General features: G+C 36.2%; 1 protein-coding gene across 1 annotated transcript; it reads right to left on the bottom strand.

The window, feature by feature from the left end:
* Nucleotides 1-7,728: 7,728 nt before the first annotated feature.
* On the bottom strand, nucleotides 7,729-9,060 carry LOC110108232 (bidirectional sugar transporter SWEET6b-like). The gene is made up of 4 exons (XM_028700828.1): nucleotides 9,018-9,060; nucleotides 8,663-8,916; nucleotides 8,394-8,555; nucleotides 7,729-8,026 (listed from the first exon to the last, which is right to left on the bottom strand). The coding sequence occupies exons 1-4, from the start codon at nucleotides 9,058-9,060 to the stop codon at nucleotides 7,880-7,882; spliced, it is 606 nt and encodes a 201-aa protein (XP_028556661.1). The 3' UTR covers nucleotides 7,729-7,879.
* Between the last annotated feature and the right edge of the window lie 2,099 nt (nucleotides 9,061-11,159).

Raw genomic sequence — 11,159 nt, 5'->3', positions numbered from 1 at the left:
GTAACCATCTATCTCATTAGGCTCTATAAAAATGAATGTATCAGCTTCTGTTAAGACAATGAAGGAAAAAGCTTTCATTCCCTGTATCGTCTTCTTCCTCCTTTTCCTCTATTTGTTCTTCGCACGGAACTCTTTATGGTAGCAGAGCGGTGACACTGAGCCTTCTTCTTAACCCAACCAGCAATGACTGTACCCAATTTCTCCACCCAATCCAGGACGACATCCACATTTTCGTCCTCCATGGCAACCACTGTCATTCCTCCCTCACTTAAATTTCTGATGTCAAATCTCAAGCTCATTGTACACACCCAGCTTACAACAGACAACTACGCCATATGGAGGCTTCAAATCCATCAGGCTTTTGCTGCGAATGGCTTCGAAGGATACATAGCTGGGACAACCTCTTGCCCGCCAGAGTCTTCCGAGGAAGATCACAAGCTCTGGAAGCTAGTAGACCAAAACCTCATTTCAGCTCTCTTTTCAACCATCTCACCATCTGTACTTCCTTACATACTGCACCTTAAAATGTCATGTGAGATCTGGACAGCGCTCGAGCTGAGACTACAGCCCACCAACCGATCACGCATCATACAATTAAAGAATGAACTTCATAATGTCCAAATGATTGATCAGACGATCTCACAATACCTGAGCAAGGTGAAGTCACTCGTCGACAATATAGCTGCAGCTGGTGGATATGTCGACACTGAAGACATAATCCTGTACACACTCAAAGGTCTACCGACCTCCTTCAACCCATTCAAGGCTGCGATCAGAATTTCCCCCTTACCAGTGACGCTCGAATCACTATACTCACTGCTCTGCAGTGAAGAAATAATTTTACAAATAGAAATTCAGCAGGATACCACAGTCACAGCCGAACAGCATGCTCTATATAATGCACGAGGACGAGGCCACACCTCAAACTACAGAGGAAGTCGTGGAAGAGGAACTTCATTTAGTCACTCTACAACACCACCCAAGAAGACAATCAACTCACAGCGAACCGTCGACAGACCCATATACCAGATCTATGGCAAACTCAGGCATCTTGCCTTAGCATGCTGGCATCATTACAACTCCAATTACACTCAATAGGGACCTCCAAATAGATCTCTTCTTACCCAGTCGCAACCCACAGCCACTACAGACTGGGTACTTGACACCGGAGCATCTACTCACCTCACATCTGACCTCACAAACATACAGCACTCTCTTCTGTATCAGGGAACAGACTCTATCTCTACAACAAGTGGATCATCTCTCCCCATCCATCACACTGGCGCCGGTTTACTCCCCCTCCCAGATTCATCCCGTAAGCTAAAATTACAGAACCTGCTCCAGTCCCTTCTCGTGCTCACAATCTCTTATCTATCTCTAAATTAATCAAAGATAATAACTGCTCCATATCATTTGATTCTCACGATTTTCTTCTCAAGGATCTACAGGACAATAAAGTTTTGCTCCATGGACACAACCGTAACGGCATCTACCCCATTCACCTTCCCCGTCCCGTCTCAATTCAAGCTCTTCACATCGCCAACGACTTCACCTCCCTTTGGCATGCTCGCCTGGGCCATCCGCACCACCGCTCAATGATCCATCTATCCAAGCTACTTTCGATCAACAATCTTAGGCTTTTAACTTTTACTTGAAATTCCTGTAAAGTGGCTAAGACCCACAAGCTGCCTTTTTCTCCTGCAGCTACTTATGTAAATACACCATTTGCTTTAATACATACCGACGTCTGGGGACCTTCTCCCCTTCCATCTCATTCTGGTTATCACTACTATATTGTTTTTATAGATGACTGCACACGATTTTGTTGGCTCTACCTAATGCACTCCAAAAATGAATCCATTAACAAATTTCAACACTTTTGTACACTAATCAAAACTCAATTCACAACATCAATCAAAACTTTACGGACGGCGGCGACGAATTCACCGGTCACACCTTCCAAAACTTTCTCTCCGAACATGGCATATGCCATGAGCTCAGCTGCCCCTATACCCTCGAGCAAAATGGTGTTTCTGAGAGAAAACATCGCCATCTCATCGAAACCGCTCGCACTCTACTTCACGCAGCCAACATTCCTTTCGCATTCTGGGCCGAAGCAGTTCAAATAGCGAATTACTTAATAAATTGCCTTCCCACCTCATCCCTCAACCACCAAATACCTTTTCAGCTCCTCCACAGACATCCCCAATCCCTCACTCATCTCAAAATCTTTGGCTGCTCTTGCTTTCCCTGGCTCAAACCTCAAGCTCCACATAAGCTTGCTCCGAGATCCTCTCTATATATCTTCCTCGGCTACTCCACTGCCAACAAAGGATACCGGTGCTTCAATCCAAGCACTAAGAAAATTCACATCTCTCGGCATGTAACTTTCAATGAACAAGAATTCCCTTACACACTCTCACCCATTCATCAACCGTCCTCTCCACCCGCATTCATTCCACCGTCACTGCTTGTCCCGGTCTCTACCTACACCACTACTCAAACCACTTCCACTCAGCCTTCATTCACTATTGAACCAACCATATCCAATCAACCTCAGTCACTTCCCATCCACACTAGCCCTGATCACTCTGTTTCTGTTCCCAAAATTTCAAATCTTCCCGCTCCCGCGCAAAAACATCATATGACAACTCGTCTCCAAACCGACACTCTCAAACCGAAGAAAATCTTCGATCTACTTGCTGTTATAGATAATCATCCCACTCCCTCAAGCTACACAGAAGCTGCGAAGTCCTCTCAGTGGCATCAAGCTATGTCATCAAAGTTCATGGCCTTACAAAGCCAAGGTACCTAACATCTCACTCCACTGCCAACTCATACACCTGTACTTGGCTGCCGCTGGACATTCAAGACCAAACTCAACACTGACGGCACAGTAAATCATTATAAGGCTAGGCTTGTTGCACAGGGCTTCCATCAAGAAAAAGGCGTCAACTACCAACAGACCTTTAGCCCGGTGGCTAAGATGCCGACCACACGAGTCCTCCTAATCATCTCCCTCCACCGAGGCTGGCCAATTCATCAATTCGATATCAACAATGCATTTCTCCATGGTGATCTTGAGGAGGATGTATACATGAAACAACCACAAGGTTTCGTCGATCCCATGCAACCGAACCATGTTTGTAAACTGCGAAAAGCACTCTACGGCCTCAAACAGACTCCCTGTCAGTGGTTTCACAAACTGATATCCTTTCTACATGCATTTGGCTTTTACTTCAGCAAGGCAGACCTCTCCTTGCTCATCTACGACTGCCAAGGCATTCAGCTTTACCTGCTTATCTACGTCGATGACCTCTTACTCTCTGGCAACGATCAGCACACTCTACAGAAACTCCTGGCCCAGCTCAAACAGACCTTCTCCCTCAAACAACTCGATAACGCCAATCTCTTCTTAGGCATTCAAATACAAACCACCCCCACATGTCTCATCCTGCATCAAGATCATTATGCCAGGGACATAATTCACTCAGCCGGCCTAGACTCCTCCAAACCAGTGACTACTCCCATATCTCCTAAGGAGACAAAGTCCTCTGCTTATCTCCTACCTCATGACAATCCCACGTTCTATCGAAAGATAGCGGGCTCCTTACAATATCTTACAGTGACACGGCCGGACATTGCCTTTGCCACAAACGTTATATGCCAACATATGCACAGTCCAACTGCTTCCGACTTCAAACATCTCAAGCATCTCATACGGTACATCAAAGGAACCCAAGACTATGGTATGCAAATCACCAAGGGAGCTCTCAACCTCACCGCATACGCAGACGCTGAATGGGCATCAAACTCCGACGATCGCAAATCAATCTCCGGCTTTTGCGCATACTTGGGATCCAATCTCATATCCTGGAGCGTCAAGAAGCAGTCCACAATGGCTAAGTCTTCGACAAAAGCCGAATATCGCGCTCTCGCTGCAGTGACATCCGATGTCATCTGGTTACGAAGACTCCTAAATGACTTCAAGGCAACACAGTCTCTTCCAACTCCGATCATGTGTGATAATGTCTCTGCCACAGCCCTCGCTAATAATCCCATCTTCCACGCATGAACTAAACACATTGAAATTGATCACCATTTCATCAGTGATCATATCAATAGCAAGTCAATTTACGGTGAACCATATCAGCTTTGTCGATCAACCGGCGGACATTCTAACCAAACCTCTCACCGGCAACAGGTTCACCGAACTACGTCGCAAACTGACCATCTGCAACCCAGATCGTCACTTTGAAGGGGGATGTTAGCACACCTTACATTACTCTTCCAGCTTAACTTATCGCTCACGATCACCTACAGCAGCTCCGGGGACACGATCGCCTGCGACGCCTGGCACACACAGTCTGCGGCTAACGACCGCCTGACATTGTAACCGTCTATCTCCTTAGGCTCTATAAAAATGAATGTATCAGCCTCTGTTAAGACAATGAAGGCAAAAGCTTTCATTCCCTGTATCGTCTTCTTCCTCCTTTTCCTCTGTTTGTTCTTCGCACGGAACTCTTTACTAGGTACATTATACGGTGCACAAGAGCGAGCACCCAAAACATAATAGAACCGCAAAAAACTTCATAAAGCTCTATGAATCTCCTCCCAGAAATAGTCTCACAATCACCTGCACTAAGAAACATCTGCACAAAGAGGTAATACAAGGAGCAATAACAACAACTATAATAGTGACAATAAATGAGAGAATAACAACTATAGAGGGAACCATTACCACCCAACAGATGACCACCCCACATGAGTAGAAAGCATCTCACAAGAGAGCAATACAAACCCAAAAGAACATGCAAAAACTTCAGCTCAACAATATAACCATCAGATTGGGAGTTCACCTCCATAATCTAATATGATATATATGTTCAAGTTTGTGAAAGAAAAAGATGATCACTCGATTAATTTAGTTCATAAAGTTATTAAAATTATTTTGGAGATTTAGGACTAAATCAAGTATATATTTTGAAACTCAGCATTTTAAAAAAGAAAAGTGCGGTCGACAAATTGGCAATTGAAGAAGTCTCTCTCTCCATATCTCCTGAAACTAATTTCTACTTGTTTGCCCCGAGGAGAACTATAAAAGCAAGATAAATTATAGCTGGATGAAGCAAATTTTAAATGATATATAATTTTTAAACTGACCTTAAGAGATAATCATAGTTAAGAACTAACCTGTGTATTTTTGAAGAAAAATATGTGTATGGGAGCTGATGATTGTGGGAAAAAATTTGTATGGATAGCCTCTCATATTTTTAATTTAGAACTATTTAAAATCATGATATATGCTTTTTAAAATAAATTTTTTATAATTGTTCAGAAGATAAAATATTAAATTGAAATAATATTTGTTTTACAATTTTACAAACATCATGAAACTTTTTTACAAAAATTTAATCTCAAATCTGTATTTAAAAAACATGGCTAAAATTTTCAAAAATTACTTTGAGGACTATATGAATTTTTATTTCAGTAATATTATAAACAAAACAACATTTAGCATGGCTAATTTAGTTAAATGTTTACCCTTTTGGAGTACATTGATTATCTTGTAATTTAATAAACAATATTCCATAACCAAAAATAGGATAAAAGTTTTTATGATTTATCTATAAGCTTGAAACGTCTTAGTTGTAGCGGTCAAATACAGTTGAGGTTGAGTGAGTTTTCTTCTATCTTAACCTCAAGTTGAGTCAATAATGATCAATTCTGAATTAAATTTTTAGCTAATTGGAATAAAATTGAGCCAAATTTAGTATTTTATTTCTAATTTTGTATTATCAAAAAAATTAACTATAAATATTGGTTTATGTATCCCCAACAAAATTCAACTTTGTTGGGAACATCTTATACTTGCACATAGTTAAAAATTCAGCATTTTGATTTTGTTATTTCTCATAGCTTTATTAAACATGGAGTTACTTAATTATTTCTCGCATCTCATTTTGCATCTGCTTCTCTTTTATTTAAATATCACATAGGTACTACAAAATAAATACATCTAACTAAAGCTTTTATGTGAGTGAAATCATTTGCTAAACATTCAATTCATAAATGATCAGCAAAATTCAAGCAACTTTTTTCTCTCCCATATCCATTTATTACATTTATATTCAACTTATGAAATATTATTTTTACCTTTTCAATGAAACGTGTGATTGAATTTTGGTAACTCTTATATATTAGGTCAACAAAAGAATAAAGTTCATCAGCATTTTCTAATCTTACGAAAAATTTTAGTGATGACTATTATACTTCAACAACACATCATACCGTTTTCTATTTGCCCACTATCATGTTAGCAACTTTATGGTTGCTTGAAGCATATTTTAGGAAAAATATATAAAATTTCATTAATATAATTAAGAATTAGTATTGCATATAGTGATAAAATTAATAATATTATATTTTTATAAAAATATAATTAAAAAATTATAATAAAATTTTTATTTTTAAAATTTTATTCACGTGCATTTGATGCACGGGCAATAAAACTAATATAATTAAATGCACAAATTGGATCTAATTACTTAAATGTAATTAATGTAAATAAAATGAAAAAAGTTATGCATTTAAATGAATAATGAAGATAAGTTAATTAAATATATAAATAAAATTAATGGTTAAGATTCATCTTTGATAAATTAAATAGAAGATTAGGATTGTATTTAGGTGGAAAATCAATTCATTTTTATATAATAGTATAGAAGTATATTGAAAACTGATGGGAAAAAATTTTAAAGTTTTTGTAACGTATCGGTAGCGAGAAGAGAACGCCCCCTCAATTTAATGAAAAATTTTTGTCAGTGAAGTAACGAAGGGAAAACGTGCAGTTATGAGAAAAATAACTGCAGTAAATTAACAGAGGGATTGTTTAATTTTTCCAGTAAACTCTGCACCTCTTAATAATCCCTTCCCACTATGAGACTTTCGTCAAACAAATTTAATTAATGTTTTATTTTTCTCATAGCAATTGTTTTAAATGAAATATGCTTAAAAAAAATGTAGTTTTAATAATTTCAGAGATGAATCGATGTAAGAGCCGGGATTAATTATTTTAAAACAGTTTTAAAAATCAGAATTATATGATTTTGTAGGCGTATGAGATAGTTTGAAGTATTTATTGGGTTATTAATTCAGCATTGTTATTCTATTATTAGTTGCTAAGTAATTATTATATTTTTTCAAATTTATTGTGATTGGCCTCGAGATTGGTATGGAACAAGCTGAATTGTTTATGCATCTTTTAAGTCATGAATAATGAAGTTAATCATATAATGGAAGTTGGGCTTAATTAGGACCTAATTTTCCAAAAAAAAGAAGTTTTTTAAATGAATGAATAGAAATAATAATTTTTGAATTAATATTATGAACTTTGAGGTCGATAAAAATTCCAAGGATTATCAAATTCCCAAAATGATTACCTACCCTACGACAACAACAGAGCTTAAAAGAAATCAAGATTTAAAGCAATGAATGAGCGGCTAATAGATAGAGCTATCCATTAGCAATCGCTTGATCCATCTTGAACGTGGATATTACACAAGCAAGAGAGAAGCTAGCTAGTGCACTATCCACTCCACCCAACATTAAAGAGAAAAAAAATCAGCTACTCTTGGATTTCCTTTTCCTTTGGGAGCTTGAAGCCATTAGTCTTCACTTCAGGCCATTTCAACCTCCTGCCTTTTCTTCTTCTCCTCATTCTGTTGCTCAAAGGTCGGGGTACTTCGGCAATAACATCCGTACAGCACCAGCTGGAGGAATCCGAGTAGCGCTCCGAGCCCGTTCGGTAGCTGCACGGGGTCACCAAATCAGCCTTCAACAAATTTTAACAGCAGATGTTTAAGAAAGAAAAAACGGTCTAGTTATCAGAAAAGAAATGCGTTACCGTAATAAAAATGTCGAACTTCAAAAGTGCATAGGCGGTCCAACATACGCCATTGAGAAAGCTAACTAAAGAAAGCCAGAACGGCATGTACTTCACGCTTTTTGTCACAACCACCATTTTCTATAAAAGGGTTACAGTGTGGCAAAGATTAGCACGTAAATAATAATAAGCCATTGAATGCTTGATCATTATCATGTACTTAAAGGTATTAATCCAATTATTGTTGAATCATGTAATCTCTTAAATTTAGAAAGCTAATAATCACAATTTTTTACTTTCTTAATTCGCCTATAATTATATATTTTTTTCTGACTTGTTTTTTTTAAACATGGATGGATGAAAGTTATATACACAATCTCCCAGTTCGAATTAAAAAATTGAAAGAGGTATCGGAATAAAATTAAACAAAGCTTTACATAAAAACTTGACAAAGAAACAAAGGATAATGAGAAAGAGCTTGGTCTTGTAGAAGAAAATAAGAACTTACCATAACGGTAAGGGGGGAGGCGTACATGCAAGTGCCAAAGATGACACAGAGGATGCCGACCATCATCGTCCTCTTCTCATGAGTATGACCCACCGTGAGCACAACGGACACCACCACCGCCATGAAAGCCAGTTCCCCTGCTAGGAACTTCAAAACCTTCAACTGCAAGAATGTATCCAAAAATCCCAAAATCATCAATCAAAAACATAGATCTTCCAATCAGCCAATAAATATTTGAATTCAATCAACCAAGAATCGATTCAACGCACCCTCAAATCCTTAGGGGCATAAAGAAAGAAGATTGTAAGATAAGCACCCTCAAGCACAATACCAGTGCCATTTATGGTAACAACGAGTATTGAATTTGGGTGGACGATGGGTAAGCCATAGAAGACCCAGAGCATGCAATTGAGCAGAGTCGCAACATATGGGATTGGTGAGAACTGTTCTACTGCCTTCTTTCTCCATATTTTTATGAAAGTTGGTAATGGCGAAAGAAATAGTCCGAATGATATCACGTTCCCTGCCCCAATCCCATTTTCCCAATAAAATTCGTAAGAAATCAGAAAGGAAAAAATAAGTGAAATTAATCAAAGGCAAATTGTTATGCCGCGCCGAAGTTACCTATGATCCCCACAACGTTACGGACAGCATCGGTGCTCACCATCTTTGACGAAATCTTGAGAAAGCAAATGGACGCTGAAAAAGAGGATCAGATGAAGTTATGGAACTTGGAATTGGAAGAGTGGAAGGAGGTGAGGCTTTATATGAAGGTAGACATGCTCTAAATATATACTTGTAACCAAGAGGATGAATAATTTCGGGGAATTTGTTATCCAGATTGCCTAAAAGTGCTCCCCTCCTTTCTTCTCTATCTATTTTTGGATAAATTTTTAAAATAATTGCCATTAATAATTTAATTAGCTAATTTTATTTTCTATTTTTGGAATTTGTTTTTGTTATCTATTTTTGGAATCTATTTTTGTTATCCAGGTCCTTTTTTTTTGTTTTTTAATTGCTAATTTTAATAGCTAATTAAATTATGAACGGTAATTAAATTAAAAATTTATCCATAAAAAGATAGAGAAGCTTTTTTTTTGTGCTCATCCACAAACTTACATAAGCACACTTGCCCTCATATACTTGGAGTCATTGAGGTCACCTAGAGGCATTTCGTCAAAGCCTTTTTATCTCATTGTCATTTAGCTAATCAAGAGGTAACATATCTCCAGGATAGTGTGAAACGTTATAAAAGTATTGTGATACTGTTTTATATTTTTTTATTTTTTTCTATGTAGTCTTTTATGTAGCCCTCAAAACCCTATAATAATTGGTGACGAAAATCAGTTTGGGGAGCTTATACTGGATTTATTTGAAATGATATAGTGGATACTCTACCAGTTTTGGTAATCATAATTTTTTTAGTATTCTTCAGATTTTATCTCTACTTGTTTTTTCTCTCCATCTCCATTACTTTCTAGGTTCTTAGGTCACTCACTCTCAATTTCAACTCGATAGTCGAGCATCTTTGATTGAAAATTCTGAATTCAAAATAAAAGCAAATTATTTTGTTAATTGATTGATAATTTCTATCATAGGAATATAATACCAAAGTCATCTCATATGAAATTAACTTTTTAAGAGATTCATGACAAGTTAACTAAATCCACTTTCAAAGGCAAAGCGACATTTATTGTGTGGCTCAGTAAACATATCATATAGTTAGACATTCTCATCAATAAATATTTATCTTATTTTAAAAAAAAAAATTTACCAAAAATTATGTTATATTTATTAAACTTACATTTATTATTTATTAGTATTAATTATGAAATTCATTCAAATTTATTAATGAAAAAAAATATAAATATTTATAAAATATTATTTTCCTTAAAATAAGATAAATTTAAAATAATAATAATACGCTATGAATAAAAATGATTTAAAATTTTTTATTTTTAAATTGATTATGATAAATTAAATTGTAAAATTTTTTGACAGAATAACTCATAAAAAAATTTCATTCTAAATTATTTATTAAAAAATAAGAAAAAATATTTGCATTTAACATGTTAATAAAAAAATTAAAAAATAAATTCTAATGTAAAATTTATTTTTATTTTTTATTTATCTGACTTACTTTATGTCTCTTTCTACTTCATTTGGTAATTTCTCTCTCCTACATTCTCTCTCTTGAAATATTTTTTTAATGTTTTTAGAAGCTAAGCAAGTCTCCTATTCAATGGGCGAGTTTGCCTAATTCTAAATATTTTTTTTGTTTAATAGCTAATTAAATTATTAAAGGTAATTATTTTAAAATTTATTCTAAAGAATGTATGCAGGACCACCCACCGTAATAGCACTAGACTCAGCTGAGGGAGACTACGAGAGCGGCTCTTTCCTTTGTTTTCAATAATTAAACTAATTTACACATACCACATAAAATTTATGAAATTCGATATAGCTGATATTAAAAATCAAAATAATTCAATAATTGATAATGAAAAAACGTTTTAAATCCTTCCACAGCTAAATAAATAAATAGTCCTACCAAAGAATAATTTACGAAAGAAATTAAAGTTTTTGATACAATGGACGGTAAATTTTTGCACCTTCCAAGTCTGCATTCTGCTTGTATCTCCCTCAGTACTTATTCCTATTGGATTACATTGCAGCCAACCATCTTCGTTACATGAAAAACTGTCATCAATATCATCAATATATATGCTTCAACATATCAATTCGTCACTTGAGTGAAAGTTTTCC

This window comes from Dendrobium catenatum, unplaced genomic scaffold (assembly GCF_001605985.2).
Source record: "Dendrobium catenatum unplaced genomic scaffold, ASM160598v2 fragScaff_scaffold_1595, whole genome shotgun sequence".
Classification (NCBI taxonomy): Eukaryota; Viridiplantae; Streptophyta; class Magnoliopsida; order Asparagales; family Orchidaceae; genus Dendrobium; species Dendrobium catenatum.
Note: the sequence above shows the minus strand (reverse complement) of the source record. Positions and strands in the feature narration are given on the sequence as shown.

Excerpts from the sequence above, each read along its gene's own strand:
- LOC110108232 (XM_028700828.1), bottom strand. The coding sequence starts at position 9,060 with ATGGTGAGCACCGATGCTGTCCGTAACGTTGTGGGGATCATAG. Across the intron at positions 8,917-9,017 it reads TAACGTTGTGGGGATCATAG|GGAACGTGATATCATTCGGA; the intron begins GTAACTTCGGCG and ends GGATTGGGGCAG. Across the intron at positions 8,027-8,393 it reads CCTCCCCCCTTACCGTTATG|AAAATGGTGGTTGTGACAAA; the intron begins GTAAGTTCTTAT and ends ACCCTTTTATAG.